The sequence below is a fragment of the Oncorhynchus nerka genome, linkage group LG3 (genome assembly GCF_034236695.1).
Source record: "Oncorhynchus nerka isolate Pitt River linkage group LG3, Oner_Uvic_2.0, whole genome shotgun sequence".
Taxonomy (NCBI): domain Eukaryota; kingdom Metazoa; phylum Chordata; class Actinopteri; order Salmoniformes; family Salmonidae; genus Oncorhynchus; species Oncorhynchus nerka.
In genome coordinates this window covers 85,233,089-85,253,046 of record NC_088398.1, presented here as the reverse complement: position 1 = coordinate 85,253,046, position 19,958 = coordinate 85,233,089, and the positions used below count along the sequence as shown (strand labels likewise).

The 19,958-nt window shown below is 38.9% G+C and overlaps 1 protein-coding gene across 1 annotated transcript in view; it reads left to right on the top strand.

The window, feature by feature from the left end:
- The window catches only part of ttll4 (tubulin tyrosine ligase-like family, member 4), a 57,124-nt gene that overhangs the window by 24,596 nt on the left and 12,570 nt on the right, over positions 1-19,958 (top strand). The window contains 5 exon segments of the mRNA XM_065016304.1: positions 36-158; positions 13,168-13,266; positions 17,141-17,181; positions 17,184-17,274; positions 19,528-19,656. Coding sequence (XP_064872376.1) covers positions 36-158; positions 13,168-13,266; positions 17,141-17,181; positions 17,184-17,274; positions 19,528-19,656 — 483 coding nt within the window.

Below are 19,958 nucleotides of genomic sequence, written 5' to 3'. Positions count from 1 at the left end.
TAATGATTGGTCACAGTATTTGTTCTCCTCTGTAGGTACTCGTCGTCTATGAAAAGCCTTGGCAACAAGTTCATGCACCTGACCAACTACAGCGTGAACAAGAGGAACTCGGACTATCAGAACAATGACAGTGACAAGGCCTGCCAGGGACACAAGTGGTAACCATGTTTTAATGGATATTTCAAACTGGGTGGTTCGAGCCCTGAATGCTGATTGGCTGACAGCCGTGGTATATCAGACCTTATACCACGTGTATACATGCATTTTTAGTGCTCTAATTATGTTGGTAACCAGTTTGTAATAGCAGTAAGGCACCTCAGGGGGGGGTAGTATATGGCCAATATACCACGGCTAAGGGCTCTATCCAGGCACTAAGAACAGCATAACATACCATAGCATAACGTGGTATATAACATGGCATAACATAACATACATAACACATAACCATAACGTACATAACATGCATAACATGCATAACAAATATGTGCCATTTGGCTGACTCTTTTGTCCAAAGCGACTTACATGGTAGGTTACCTACCTACCTACCTACATACATAACATGCATAACATACATAACATGCATAACATACATAACATGCATAACATGCATAACATGCATAACATACATAACATGCATAACATACATAACATGCATTACATACATAACATACATAACATGCATAACATACATAACATGCATTACATACATAACATAACATACATAACATACATAACATACATAACATGCATAACATACATAACATGCATAACATACATAACATACATAACATGCATAACATACATAACATACATAACATGCATTACATACATAACATGCATAACATGCATAACATACATAACATACATAACATGCATAACATACATAACATGCATAACATACATAACATGCATAACATACATAACATACATAACATGCATAACATACATAACATGCATAACATACATAACATGCATAACATGCATAACATGCATTACATAACATGCATAACATACATAACATGCATAACATACATAACATACATAACATGCATAACATACATAACATGCATAACATACATAACATACATAACATACATAATAACATGCATAACATACATAACATGCATAACATACATAACATGCATAACATACATAACATACATAACATACATAACATGCATTACATAACATGCATACATAACATGCATTACATACATAACATACATAACATGCATAACATACATAACATGCATAACATACATAACATGCATAACATACATAACATGCATAACATACATAACATGCATAACATGCATAACATACATAACATGCATAACATACATAACATGCATAACATGCATAACATGCATAACATGCATAACATACATAACATACATAACATGCATAACATACATAACATGCATAACATACATAACATGCATAACACATAACATGCATAACATACATAACATGCATTACATAACATGCATAACATACATAACATGCATAACATACATAACATGCATTACATAACATACATAACATGCATTACATAACATACATAACATGCATAACATACATAACATGCATAACATGCATAACATGCATAACATACATAACATGCATAACATGCATAACATGCATAACATACATAACATGCATAACATACATAACATGCATAACATACATAACATACATAACATGCATAACATACATAACATGCATAACATACATAACATACATAACATGCATTACATAACATGCATAACATACATAACATGCATAACATACATAACATACATAACATGCATAACATGCATTACATAACATGCATAACATACATAACATGCATAACATACATAACATACATAACATGCATAACATGCATTACATAACATACATAACATGCATAACATGCATAACATATAACATACATAACATACATAACATACATAACATGCATTACATAACATACATAACATGCATAACATAACATACATAACATACATAACATACATAACATACATAACATACATAACATGCATAACATACATAACATGCGTTACATAACATAACATAACATGCATTACATAACATACATAACATACATAACATGCATAACATACATAACATGCATAACATACATAACATGCATAACATACATAACATGCATACATATACATAACATACATAACATACATAACATGCATAACATGCATAACATACATAACATGCATAACATGCATAACATACATAACATACATAACATGCATAACATGCATTACATAACATACATAACATGCATAACATACATAACATACATAACATGCATTACATAACATGCATAACATACATAACATACATAACATAACATACATAACATGCATTACATAACATGCATAACATACATAACATGCATAACATACATAACATACATTACATAACATGCATAACATGCATTACATAACATGCATAACATACATAACATACATAACATAACATGCATAACATACATAACATACATAACATGCATAACATACATAACATAACATACATAACATAACATACATAACATGCATTACATAACATACATAACATGCATAACATGCATAACATGCATAACATACATAACATACATAACATAACATACATAACATGCATTGCATAACATACATAACATGCATTGCATAACATACATAACATGCATAACATACATAACATACATAACATGCATAACATACATAACATGCATTACATAACATGCATAACATACATAACATACATAACATACATAACATGCATTACATAACATGCATAACATACATAACATGCATAACATACATAACATGCATAACATGCATTACATAACATGCATTACATTACATACATAACATTACATAACATACATTACATACATAACATACATAACATGCATTACATAACATGCATAACATACATAACATACATAACATGCATTACATAACATACATTACATACATAACATACATTACATAACATGCATTACATAACATGCATTACATAACATACATAACATGCATTACATAACATACATAACATACATAACATACATTACATAACATGCATTACATAACATGCATTACATAACATACATTACATAACATACATAACATGCATAACATGCATTACATAACATGCATTACATAACATGCATTACATAACATGCATTACATAACATACATAACATGCATAACATACATTACATAACATGCATTGCATAACATACATAACATGCATTACATAACATACATAACATACATAACATACATTACATAACATGCATTACATAACATGCATTACATTACATACATAACATGCATTACATACATAACATGCATAACATACATAACATGCATAACATACATAACATGCATAACATAACATACATAACATGCATAACATACATAACATGCATAACATAACATGCATTACATAACATGCATAATATGCATAACATACATAACATGCATAACATGCATTACATAACATACATAACATACATAACATGCATTACATAACATGCATAACATACATAACATACATAACATGCATAACATACATAACATAACATGCATAACATACATAACATACATAACATGCATAACATACATAACATAACATACATAACACATAACATGCATAACATACATAACATGCATAACATACATAACATGCATAACATGCATAACATGCATAACATACATAACATGCATAACATGCATAACATGCATAACATACATAACATGCATTACATAACATGCATAACATGCATAACATGCATAACATACATAACATACATTACATAACATGCATAACATACATAACATACATTACATAACATGCATAACATACATAACATGCATTACATAACATACATAACATGCATAACATACATAACATACATAACATAACATACATAACATGCATTACATAACATGCATAACATACATAACATACATAACATGCATTACATAACATGCATAACATACATAACATGCATAACATACATAACATAACATACATAACATACATAACATGCATTACATAACATGCATAACATACATAACATACATAACATACATAACATACATAACATAACATACATAACATGCATTACATAACATGCATTACATAACATACATAACATGCATTACATAACATACATAACATACATTACATAACATGCATTACATAACATGCATTACATAACATGCATTACATAACATACATAACATGCATAACATACATTACATAACATGCATAACATACATTACATAACATGCATTACATAACATGCATTACATAACATGCATTACATAACATACATAACATGCATAACATACATTACATAACATACATAACATGCATAACATGCATTACATAACATGCATTACATAACATGCATTACATAACATGCATTACATAACATACATAACATGCATAACATACATTACATAACATGCATTGCATAACATACATAACATGCATTACATAACATACATACATAACATACATTACATAACATGCATTACATAACATGCATTACATTACATACATAACATGCATTACATACATAACATGCATAACATACATAACATGCATAACATACATAACATGCATAACATAACATACATAACATGCATAACATACATAACATGCATAACATAACATGCATTACATAACATGCATAATATGCATAACATACATAACATACATAACATGCATTACATAACATGCATAACATACATAACATACATAACATACATTACATAACATGCATTACATAACATGCATTACATTACATACATAACATGCATTACATACATAACATGCATAACATACATAACATGCATAACATACATAACATGCATAACATAACATACATAACATGCATAACATACATAACATGCATAACATAACATGCATTACATAACATGCATAATATGCATAACATACATAACATACATAACATGCATTACATAACATGCATAACATACATAACATACATAACATACATTACATAACATGCATTACATAACATGCATTACATTACATACATAACATGCATTACATACATAACATGCATAACATACATAACATGCATAACATACATAACATGCATAACATAACATACATAACATGCATAACATACATAACATGCATAACATAACATGCATTACATAACATGCATAATATGCATAACATACATAACATGCATAACATGCATTACATAACATACATAACATGCATATACATACATAATATGCATTACATAACATGCATACATAACATACATAACATAACATTACATTACATAACATATAACATACATAACACATAACATGCATTACATAACATACATAACATACATAACATGCATACATACATACATACATAACATAACATGCATAACATACATAAATACATAACATGCATAACATACATAACATACATGCATACATAACATACATAACATGCATAACATGCATAACATACATAACATGCATAACATGCATAACATGCATAACATACATAACATGCATTACATAACATGCATAATAACATGCATAACATACATAACATACATTACATAACATGCATAACATACATAACATACATTACATAACATGCATAACATACATAACATGCATTACATAACATACATAACATGCATAACATACATAACATAACATACATAACATAACATACATAACATGCATAACATACATACATATAACATGCATAACAACATAACACATAACAACATACATAACATGCATTACATAACATGCATAACATACATAACATGCATAACATACATAACATAACATACATAACATGTTACATAACATTACATTACATAACATACATAACATACATAACATACATAACATGCATTACATAACATACATAACATGCATAACATACATAACATGCATAACATACATAACATGCATAACATGCATAACATGCATAACATACATATAACATACATAACATGCATTACATAACATGCATAACATACATAACATATATTACATAACATACATAACATAACATACATAACATGCATTACATAACATACATAACATGCATTACATAACATACATAACATGCATAACATGCATAACATGCATAACATACATAACATGCATAACATGCATAACATACATAACATGCATTACATAACATGCATAACATGCATATAACATGCATAACATACATAACATACATTACATAACATGCATTACATAACATGCATAACATACATAACATGCATTACATAACATACATAACATGCATAACATACATAACATAACATACATAACATAACATACATAACATGCATTACATAACATGCATAACATACATAACATAACATACATAACATGCATTACATAACATGCATAACATACATAACATACATAACATGCATAACATGCATTACATAACATGCATAACATACATAACATGCATAACATACATAACATACATAACATGCATAACATACATAACATGCATAACATGCATAACATACATAACATGCATAACATGCATAACATACATAACATAACATACATAACATGCATAACATACATAACATGCATAACATGCATAACATACATAACATAACATACATAACATACATAACATATATAACATGCATAACATACATAACATGCATAACATACATAACATGCATTACATAACATGCATAACATACATAACATGCATAACATACATAACATGCATAACATACATAACATACATAACATGCATAACATACATAACATGCATAACATACATAACATGCATAACATACATAACATGCATAACATACATAACATACATAACATGCATAACATGCATAACATGCATAACATACATAACATGCATAACATGCATTACATAACATACATAACATAACATACATAACATACATAACATGCATAACATACATAACATGCATAACATACATAACATGCATAACATACATAACATACATAACATGCATTACATAACATACATAACATACATAACATGCATAACATACATAACATGCATAACATACATAACATGCATAACATACATAACATGCATTACATAACATACATAACATACATAACATACATAACATGCATAACATACATAACATGCATTACATACATAACATGCATTACATACATAACATGCATTACATAACATACATAACATAACATGCATAACATACATAACATGCATAACATACATAACATACATAACATGCATAACATACATAACATGCATAACATGCATAACATACATAACATACATAACATGCATTACATACATAACATGCATTACATACATAACATGCATTACATACATAACATAACATACATAACATACATAACATACATAACATACATAACATGCATTACATAACATACATAACATACATAACATGCATAACATACATAACATGCATAACATACATAACATGCATAACATACATAACATGCATTACATAACATACATAACATGCATAACATACATAACATACATAACATGCATTACATAACATACATAACATAACATACATAACATGCATAACATACATAACATACATAACATGCATAACATACATAACATACATAACATGCATAACATACATAACATGCATAACATACATAACATGCATTACATAACATACATAACATAACATACATAACATGCATAACATACATAACATACATAACATGCATTACATAACATACATAACATGCATAACATGCATTACATAACATGCATAACATACATAACATGCATTACATTACATACATAACATGCATAACATACATAACATGCATTACATAACATGCATAACATACATAACATACATAACATGCATTACATAACATACATAACATACATAACATGCATAACATACATAACATGCATTACATACATAACATGCATTACATACATAACATGCATTACATACATAACATAACATACATAACATACATAACATACATAACATACATAACATGCATTACATAACATACATAACATACATAACATACATAACATACATTACATAACATGCATTACATTACATACATAACATGCATAACATACATAACATGCATAACATATATTACATAACATACATAACATACATAACATACATAACATGCATAACATACATTACATAACATACATAACATGCATAACATGCATTACATAACATGCATAACATACATAACATGCATTACATTACATACATAACATGCATAACATACATAACATACATTACATTACATACATAACATGCATTACATATATAACATGCATAACATACATAACATGCATAACATGCATAACATGCATAACATACATTACATAACATACATAACATACATAACATACATAACATGCATAACATACATTACATAACATACATAACATACATAACATGCATAACATGCATAACATGCATTACATAACATACATACCATACATACATAACATGCATTACATACATAACGTGCATTACATACATAACGTGACGTTGTATTAGTTAATGTGACGACTGTTCATCAAATGATTAAACGTTTCTAATTGCTTGATTAACTGAATCAAGCAATTATTAACTCATTAACCTGGGGCACCATGGGAAAACTAGTTTTTATTAACTCATTAACCTGGGGCACCATGGGAAAACTAGTTTTTATTAACTCATTAACCTGGGGCACCATGGGAAAACTAGTTTTTATTAACTCATTAACCTGGGGCACCATGGGAAAACTAGTTTTTATTAACTCATTAACCTGGGGCACCATGGGAAAACTAGTTTTTATTGAGTTTCTATTTCCCAAATTAACTCAAAGAATTTCGATTTTACAACAGCCGCTAATTAACCAGTTACCGCTCTCGTTCTGAACGTCGTATAGCCTATGACTCTGCACGGACCCGGGTCTCACCAATGAGTTCGGACCCGAGTCTCACCAATGGGTTCGGACCCGAGTCTCACCAATGGGTTCGGACCCGAGTCTCACCAATGGGTTCGGACCCGAGTCTCACCAATGGGTTCGGAACCCGAGTCTCACCAATGGGTTCGGAACCCGAGTCTCACCAATGGGTTCGGAACCCGAGTCTCACCAATGGGTTCGGAACCCGAGTCTCACCAATGGGTTCGGAACCCGGGTCTCACCAATGGGTTCGGAACCCGGGTCTCACCAATGGGTTCGGAACCCGGGTCTCACCAATGGGTTCGGACCCGGGTCTCACCAATGGGTTCGTACCCGGGTCTCACCAATGGGTTCGGACCCGGGTCTCACCAATGGGTTCGGACCCGGGTCTCACCAATGGGTTCGGACCCGGGTCTCACCAATGGGTTCGGACCCGGGTCTCACCAATGGGTTCGGACCCGGGTCTCACCAATGGGTTCGGACCCGGGTCTCACCAATGGGTTCGGACCCGGCTCTCACCAATGGGTTCGGACCCGGGTCTCACCAATGGGTTCGGACCCGGCTCTCACCAATGGGTTCGGACCCGGTCTCACCAATGGGTTCGGACCCGGGTCTCACCAATGGGTTCGGACCCGGCTCTCACCAATGGGTTCGGACCCGGCTCTCACCAATGGTTCGGACCCGGGTCTCACCACTGGGTTCGTACCACACCAATCTTAGTTGAATATTTATTTACTAAAAAGCTAAAGTGATGATAAAAGACACACATAGACAAAACTTATTATTATATTGATTAGAACTTAGTATAGCGGGCCAACCCACAATGGGGATTTAAAAGAGCGAGAGAAAAAAGAAAGTACATGAGAGAAATATACATTTGGGTGAATTTATCAGCTATGCTATTCTAGCCTTGCCCCAAACTGCTGCTCTTATGGGTCAGAATATAATGATGTAATTACGTGGGGATGACCTCAGAGGATTCTCTGCGTGGACCGTTCAGGGGACAGTTCAGGGGACAGCTCAGGGGACAGCTCAGGGGACAGTTCAGGGGACAGTTCAGGGGACAGCTCAGGGGACAGCTCAGGGGACAGTTCAGGGGACCGCTCAGGGGACTGCTCAGGGAACCGTTCAGGGGACAGCTCAGGGGACAGCTCAGGGGACAGCTCAGGGGACAGCTCAGGGGACCGTTCAGGGGACCGTTCAGGGGACAGCTCAGGGGACAGCTCAGGGGACAGCTCAGGGGACAGCTCAGGGGACAGCTCAGGGGACAGTTCAGGCTGCTCAATGACTCACTTCTCCGGCGCACCTCTCTGGTTGTCCTCACGCTGTCAGTGTCCTTTTAGCTTAGGAGTCTGTTCCCTCGCCCTTTGCTCTGGAAGGGGTCTTCTGAGGACAGACAGCTCTGTAGCTCAGAGCTCACAGCGTCGGGATGAAACCCTTTAGATATCACGATTCGCTGGGATTGGATGCAAAGGGGGTCCAGCTTGAACTCACCCGCTTAGACACAGCTGCTCATCTGTAGCTTGGGTAGAAAAAGATTTCTTTGTCTTCAAACTTGTGTTGCGTTCTGGTTTCATAGATTTTTTTTTTAGACCTTGGCTGCAGCTTGGGTCACGTAGTCTTCTCTGTAAATGCTTTACTCACAGGTTTTATACCCTCGGGTCAGAAGTGGGCGTAACCGCCTTTTAGGGCAATTCTCTGGGCGTACCAAGTTAAGAGCGTCTCGGATTTTCTCAAAACCAATTTTAGACAACTAACTTAACATTTCATCTTTACCAAAACATTCCCTTTTGATTTGGACATTTTCCACACAACGTACAATGTATAAACATCAAACATATACTAGGAAAACTGTTGATGTTACAATGTTTTCATAATAACGTCATCTATTAAACTTTTAATAACAAAACAAAAATGACATACATTTTCATAGTCCATCTATCGTCATGACCACCAAATGACATACATTTTCATATTCCATCTATCGTCATGACCACCAAATGACATACATTTTCATATTCCATCTATCGTCATGACCACCAAATGACATACATTTTCATATTCCATCTATCGTCATGACCACCAAATGACATACATTTTCATAGTCCATCTATCGTCATGACCACCAAATGACATACATTTTCATATTCCATCTATCGTCATGACCACCGAATGACATACATTTTCATATTCCATCTATCGTCATGACCACCAAATGACATACATTTTCATATTCCATCTATCGTCATGACCACCAAATGACATACATTTTCATAGTCCATCTATCGTCATGACCACCGAATGACATACATTTTCATAGTCCATCTATCGTCATGACCACCGAATGACATACATTTTCATATTCCATCTATCGTCATGACCACCAAATGACATACATTTTCATATTCCATCTATCGTCATGACCACCAAATGACATACATTTTCATAGTCCATCTATCGTCATGACCACCAAATGACATACATTTTCATATTCCATCTATCGTCATGACCACCAAATGACATACATTTTCATAGTCCATCTATCGTCATGACCACCAAATGACATACATTTTCATATTCCATCTATCGTCATGACCACCAAATGACATACATTTTCATAGTCCATCTATCGTCATGACCACCAAATGACATACATTTTCATAGTCCATCTATCGTCATGACCACCAAATGACATACATTTTCATAGTCCATCTATCGTCATGACCACCAAATGACATACATTTTCATATGTCCATCTATCGTCATGACCACCAAATGACATACATTTTCATATTCCATCTATCGTCATGACCACCAAATGACATACATTTTGATTCCATCACATGACCAAATGACATACATTTTCATAGTCCATCTATCGTCATGACCACCAAATGACATACATTTTCATAGTCCATCTATCGAATGACATACATTTTCATGACCACCAAATGACATACATTTTCATAGTCCATCTATCGTCATGACCACCAAATGACATACATTTTCATATTCCATCTATCGTCATGACCACCAAATGACATACATTTTCATAGTCCATCTATCGTCATGACCACCAAATGACATACATTTTCATAGTCCATCTATCGTCATGACCACCAAATGACATACATTTTCATAGTCCATCTATCGTCATGACCACCAAATGACATACATTTTCATATTCCATCTATCGTCATGACCACCAAATGACATACATTTTCATAGTCCATCTATCGTCATGACCACCAAATGGCATACATTTTCATAGTCCATCTATCGTCATGACCACCAAATGACATACATTTTCATAGTCCATCTATCGTCATGACCACCAAATGACATACATTTTCATAGTCCATCTATCGTCATGACAACCATTGTGGCTGACGGAATTGTTGTTGTTCCAAAGTCCCTTTTTATTTCATGTTTAATGTTCTGAGGCTGGGTCTCCATAGTAACAGGTACAAAGGAATTTGTCTGTGGCCTGAGATGTACTGTTTCAGTATGATATGTTGGATAAGGGAATAAAGACGGACACCAATGTCAGCTTCAATAGCCTTGTTTGTGCATTGTACAAATCCCTACAACTGGAGTCCGGGGAACAGTCCGGCTAGTCGAATACCTATCAACTAGACTCCATAGCATTTACCAGGGCCGTGAGGGGGTCTTAAAACCCCTAGAGACCCCTAGATCTCTCCTCCTCTGTTGGGGTTGAGAGATAATCTGCAGGGTTGTGGTCTCCTGTAACCTGACCTGGTCAGGACACACACATAACATAACATGCCAGTAGCACATAAGACACACACTACCAGTCAAACGTTTGGACACACCTACTCATTCAAGGGTTTTTCTTTATTTTGACTATTTTCTACGTTGTAGAATAATAGTGAAGACGTCAAAACTATGAAATAACACATATATGGAATCATGTAGTAACCAAAAATAATATATATATACAATTTCTAATATACATATTAGAAATTCTTCAAACAGCCACCCCTTACCTTGATGACAGCTTTGCACACTCTTTCAAAAAACGAGGACATTTCGAAGTGACCCCAAACTTTTGAACGGTAGTGTACATGCATGTCGGTAGCACATGACTTGGTTTTCATTCTATAATTGGACTCACGTGTGTGTGTGTGTGTGTGTGTGTGTGTGTGTGTGGCAGGGCTCTGAAGGCGCTGTGGCACTACCTGGGTTGTAAGGGAGTCAACACCACGCTGATCTGGGAGAAGATCAAGGACATCGTCATGAAAACCATCATTGCGTAAGTCAAGAGTTAAATACAACAGTATATCTATGGTGTAAGTCAGAGTTAAATACAGCAGTATATCTATGGTGTAAGTCAGAGTTAAATAAAACAGTATATCAATGGTGTAAGTCAGAGTTAAATACAACAGTATATCTATGGTATAAGTCTGAGTTAAATACAACAGTATATCTATGGTGTAAGTCAGAGTTAAATACAACAGTATATCAATGGTATAAGTCGGAGTTAAATACAACAGTATATCAAATGAAATGTATTTGTCACATACACATGGTTAGCAGATGTTAATGCGAGTGTAGCGAAATGCTAGTTCTTTTAGTTCCGACAATGCAGTAATAACCAACAAGTAATCTAGCTAACAATTCCAAAACTACTACCTTATACACACAAGTGTAAAGTAATGAATACGAAGAGTCAAGACTCAATAGCTCATTGAAGCTTAATGAAGCCAGATGGCGTCTCGTGGGGACAGTTTGAGCCACTCCAGGAAGTGACGGTGGAGGCTCAGTGCTGCCCCCTGTCTTTGTGTAAAGGCAGCTACAACGTAAACGGAACGACGGACCGTCGTCTGTTCCAAAGTTTGAGCTACACAAATGTACGTATGACCAACCGGATGTGGGCACCTGCTCGTCCAACATCTCATTATAAAATCACGGGCATTAATATGGAGTTGGTCCCCCCCTTTGCTGCTATAACAGCCTCCACTCTTCTGGGAAGGCTTTCCACTAGATGTTGGAACATTGCTGCTATAACAGCCTCCACTCTTCTGGGAAGGCTTTCCACTAGATGTTGGAACATTGCTGCTATAACAGACTCCACTCTTCTGGGAAGGCTTTCCACTAGATGTTGGAACATTGCTGCTATAACAGACTCCACTCTTCTGGGAAGGCTTTCCACTAGATGTTGGAACATTTCTGCTATAACAGCCTCCACTCTTCTGGGAAGGCTTTCCACTAGATGTTGGAACATTGCTGCTATAACAGCCTCCACTCTTCAGGGAAGGCTTTCCACTAGATGTTGGAACATTTCTGCTATAACAGCCTCCACTCTTCTGGGAAGGCTTTCCACTAGATGTTGGAACATTGCTGCTATAACAGCCTCCACTCTTCTGGGAAGGCTTTCCACTAGATGTTGGAACATTTCTGCTATAACAGCCTCCACTCTTCTGGGAAGGCTTTCCACTAGATGTTGGAACATTGCTGCTATAACAGCCTCCACTCTTCAGTGAAGGCTTTCCACTAGATGTTGGAACATTGCTGCTATAACAGCCTCCACTCTTCTGGGAAGGCTTTCCACTAGATGTTGGAACATTGCTGCTATAACAGCCTCCACTCTTCTGGGAATGCTTTCCACTAGATGTTGGAACATTGCTGCTATAACAGCCTCCACAGAGAACAGGTTTCCACTGCTCCAGAGAACAGGTTTCCACTGCTCCAGAGAACAGGTTTCCACTGCTCCAGAGAACAGGTTTCCACTACTCCAGAGAACAGGTTTCCACTGCTCCAGAGAACAGGTTTCCACTGCTCCAGAGAACAGGTTTCCACTGCCCCAGAGAACAGGTTTCCACTGCTCCAGAGAACAGGTTTCCACTGCTCCAGAGAACAGGTTTCCACTGCTCCAGAGAACAGGTTTCCACTGCTCCAGAGAACAGGTTTCCACTGCTCCAGAGAACAGGTTTCCACTGCTCCAGAGAACACTGCTCCAGAGAACAGGTTTCCACTGCTCCAGAGAACAGGTTTCTACTGCTCCAGAGAACACTACTCCAGAGAACAGGTTTCCACTGCTCCAGAGAACACTGCTCCAGAGAACAGGTTTCCACTGCTCCAGAGAACAGGTTTCCACTGCTCCAGAGAACAGGTTTCCACTGCTCCAGAGAACACTGCTCCAGAGAACAGGTTTCCACTGCTCCAGAGAACAGGTTTCCACTGCTCCAGAGAACAGGTTTCTACTGCTCCAGAGAACACTACTCCAGAGAACAGGTTTCCACTGCTCCAGAGAACACTGCTCCAGAGAACAGGTTTCCACTGCTCCAGAGAACAGGTTTCCACTGCTCCAGAGAACACTGCTCCAGAGAACAGGTTTCCACTGCTCCAGAGAACACTGCTCCAGAGAACACGTTTCCACTACTCCAGAGAACAGGTTTCCACTGCTCCAGAGTCTAGCGGCGAGCTTTACACCACTCCAGCCAACGCTTGGCTTTGTGCATGGTGATCTTAGGCTTGTGTGCAGCTGCTCGGCCATGGAAACCCATTTCATGAAGCTCCTGATGTACAGTTGATGTTTGGAATTCGTTGGTGAGTGTTGAAACCAAGGACAGATGATTTTTACGCGCTTCAGCACTCCGCGGTCCCGTTCTGTGAGCTTGTGTGGCCTACCACTTCGCGGCTGAGCCGTTGTTGCTCCCAGACGTTTCCACTTCACAATAACAGCCCTTATAGTTGACCGGGGCAGCTCTAGCAGGGCAGGAATTTGACAAACTGACTTGTTGAAAAGGTTTCATCCTATGACAGTGCCACGTTGAAAGTCATCGAGCTCTTCAGTAAGGCCATTCTACTGACAATGTTTGTCTATGGAGACTGCATGGCTGTGTGCTCGATTTGTATACACCTGTCAGCTCTTCCAAAAACAATTTGTTCTCAAAGTGATCTCACGCAATCTAAACGTGATCTCACATCAATGCCGTTCCGGTATGCAGCAGGGGGTCTGGACAGGGGGTCTGGACAGGGGGTATGCTGCAGGGGGTCTGGGAAGGGGGTATGCAGCAGGGGGTCTGGACAGGGGGTCTGGGAAGGGGGTATGCAGCAGGGGGTCTGGACAGGGGGTCTGGACAGGGGGTATGCTGCAGGGGGTTGGGAAGGGGGTCTGCGGCAGGGGGTCTGGGAGGGGTATGCAGCAGGGGCTCTGGACAGGGGGTCTGGGAAGGGGGTCTGCAGCAGGGGGTCTGGGAAGGGGGTCTGCAGCAGGGGGTCTGGGAAGGGGGTCTGGGAAGGGGGTCTGGGAAGGGGGTCTGGACAGGGGGTCTGCAGCAGGGGGTCTGGCCCCAAAAAAAGGTTTTACACAAAATATTGCAATTTTCATTCACTTTATCCACAGGGGGTATGCTGCAGGGGGTCTTCACAGGGGGTCTGGACAGGGGGTCTGCTGCAGGGGGTCTGGAAAGGGGGTATGCTGCCTCTGGGGGTCTGGAAATGGGTATGGTGCAGGGGGTCTGGGAAGGGGGTATGTCTGCAGGGGGTCTGCTGCAGGGGGTCTGACCCGTGCAGGGGGTCTGGGTAGGGGGTCTATAACGTGGGGTCTGGGAAGGGGGTCTGACGGGGGGTCTGGGAAGGGGTCTGGACGGGGGTTTGGGAAGGGGGTCTGTCAAGCAGGGGGTCTGGACAGGGGCTCTGCAGCAGGGGGTCTGGACTGGGGGGTCTGGCAGGGGTCTGGGCAGGGGGTCTGGACAGGGGCTCTGCCAGCAGGGGGTCTGGGCAGGGGGTCTGCAGCAGGGGGTTTATTTTTTCTACCATGATTGTCCCCCCCACACAAAAAAAAAAGTTTTACACAAAATATTGCAATTTTCTCATTCACTATAATGGGGATCCTGTTCTTCTGCAAACAATGCCTGCAGTACCGCGGTCAGCTTTGATAGACGTGGTTTTAATGAGAGGGGGCAGTGTTCTCCTCTGGGCGTTTATGTCATGAATTCTGCATGTCTTGGTAAACATGCAGGTGCTTGTTATAGGGCATATGAGCCTTTATAATGTCTTCTATAATGTTTCTCTCTATGTATCAGGCCTGTTCTCCGTGCAGTTATAACGCTCTATAGATTGTTAGAGCCACACATGAGCCTTTATAACGTGTTCTAATGTTTTGTGTCTCTGTGTTTCAGGTCTGACCCGTATGTCAACACGCTGGTCAAGCTTCACCTGCGTTCCCCTACAGCTGTCACGAGCTGTTTGGCTTTGACATCATGCTGGATGAGAACCTCAAGCCTTGGGTTCTGGAGGTCAACATCTCACCAAGGTAACAAACAGTACAGCCTTCAGTACAGACCAGACGTTTCTGCCTGGTTGGAAGAGTCCCTCCTTGTTGCTAGGTAGCCTAAGGTGCCTAAGGAGTTGGACCTGTACCCGGAAGGTAATTGGTTCAAATCTCAAGCCAGGTGCCTGAAAAAATATTAGGGGGATTTGATCTGGGAACTGGATTGCTGCTGGGTTTATATCCTAAAGACATTCAGTCCCATAACAGGCAGAAGACTGGGTCCTTGGGTGGGTTGGAGAAGACTGGTGTTCTCCATCCATGGATAACAGAGCAGAAGACTGGTGTTCTCTGTCTAAGGGTGGGGTTGGAGAAGACTGGTGTTCTCTGTCTAAGGGTGGGGTTGGAGAAGACAGGTGTTCTCTGTCTAAGGGTGGGTTAGAGAAGACAGGTGTTCTCTGTCTAAGGGTGGGGTTGGAGAAGACTGGTGTTTTCTGTCTAAGGGTGGGGTTGGAGAAGACTGGTGTTCTCTGTCTAAGGGTGGGTTGAGAAGACTGGTGTTCTCTGTCTAAGGGTGGGTTGGAGAAGACAGGTGTTCTCTGTCTAAGGGTGGGGTTGGAGAAGACAGGTGTTCTCTGTCTAAGGGTGGGTTGGAGAAGACTGGTGTTCTCTGTCTAAGGGTGGGTTGGAGAAGACTGGTGTTCTCTGTCTAAGGGTGGGTTGGAGAAGACTGGTGTTCTCTGTCTAAGGGTGGGTTGGAGAAGACAGGTGTTCTCTGTCTAAGGGTGGGTTGGAGAACACAGGTGTTCTCTGTCTAAGGGTGGGTTAGAGAACAGAGCAGAAGACTGGTGTTCTCTGTCTAATGGTGGGTTGGAGAAGACTGGTGTTCTCTGTCTAAGGGTGGGTTGGAGAAGACAGGTGTTCTCTGTCTAAGGATGGGGTTGGAGAAGACAGGTGTTCTCTGTCTAAGGGTGGGTTGGAGAAGACTGGTGTTCTCTGTCTAAGGGTGGGTTGGAGAAGACTGGTGTTCTCTGTCTAAGGGTGGGTTGGAGAACACAGGTGTTCTCTGTGTAAGGGTGGGTTAGAGAACAGAGCAGAAGACTGGTGTTCTCTGTCTAATGGTGGGTTGGAGAAGACTGGTGTTCTCTGTCTAAGGGTGGGTTGGAGAAGACAGGTGTTCTCTGTCTAAGGATGGGGTTGGAGAAGACAGGTGTTCTCTGTCTAAGGGTGGGTTGGAGAAGACTGGTGTTCTCTGTTTAAGGGTGGTGTTGGAGAAGACTGGTGTTCTCTGTCTAAGGGTGGGTTGGAGAAGACTGGTGTTCTCTGTCTGAGGGTGGGTTGGAGAAGACAGGTGTTCTCTATCTAAGGGTGGGTTGAGAAGACTGGTGTTCTCTGTCTAAGGGTGGGTTAGAGAACAGAGCAGAAGACTGGTGTTCTCTGTCTAAGGGTGGGTTAGAGAAGACTGGTGTTCTCTGTCTAAGGGTGGGTTGGAGAAGACTGGTGTTCTCTGTCTAAGGGTGGGTTGGAGAAGACTGGTGTTCTCTGTCTAAGGGTGGGTTGGAGAAGACTGGTGTTCTCCTGTTTAAGGGTGGGGTTGGAGAAGACTGGTGTTCTCTGTCTAAGGGTGGGTTAGAGAACAGAGCAGAAGACTGGTGTTCTCTGTGTAAGGGTGGGGTTGGAGAAGACTGGTGTTCTCTGTCTAAGGGTAGGTTGAGAAGACTGGTGTTCTCTATCTAAGGGTGGGGTTGGAGAAGACTGGTGTTCTCTGTCTAAGGGTGGGTTAGAGAAGACTGGTGTTCTCTGTCTAAGGGTGGGTTTGGAGAAGACTGGTGTTCTCTATCTAAGGGTGGGTTGGAGAAGACTGGTTTTCTCTGTCTAAGGGGTGTTGGAGAAGACAGGTGTTCTCTGTCTAAGGTGGGTTGGAGAAGACAGGTGTTCTCTATCTAAGGGTGGGTTGTTCTCTGTCTAAGAAGACTGGTGTTCTCTGTCTAAGGGTGGGTTGGAGAAGACTGGTGTTCTCTATCTGAGGGTGGGGTTAGAGAAGACTGGTGTTCTCTATCTAAGGGTGGGTTGGAGAAGACAGGTGTTCTCTGTCTAAGGGTGGGTTGGAGAAGACGCATGTTTGCTGAACCAGGTATTCTATTTCCTGCTGAATCCAGAAACCCTCCAACAGTATATCTGAAAAACCTGAGGTCGTTTTGGGAATTTTTGCAACCCAAGTACTAGCACTATTTATAGTCCTGGCCGGTGCCTCTCACCGACGGTGCCAGTACTGTCTTCCTTCCTCTCTCCTAACAGCCTCCACTCCGGCACCGCTCTGGACGTGGCCATTAAGGGCCAGATGATCAGAGATGTGTTGAACCTGGCGGGGTTCCTTCTGCCTCAGAGAGAAGAGGTGCTTCCCTCCGCCAGCAGCTCTGCCAGCAGGTATGGAGAGAGGGTGCTGGCTTCCATCATATCTTTTACACAGTGTTTCCTTATTGATGGTCCTGGGGACCTCAATGTTGACACCTTTCACCTGGCAACACTAATGAACCCATCGTCAAAACCATTGATTAGTGGAATCTGTTTGCTTTTCTTCAAACGGAAACTGAATTTGTCAAATAGAAACTGTAGTTTTTGTTGCACAACGTTTGGAGAAAACCGATTGCGTTGTGAAACGTTTTCTGTTTGGAGCAAACGGTTTGCGTTTTGGATAATGATTCCACCCCAGGTGTGTAGTGTTAGGA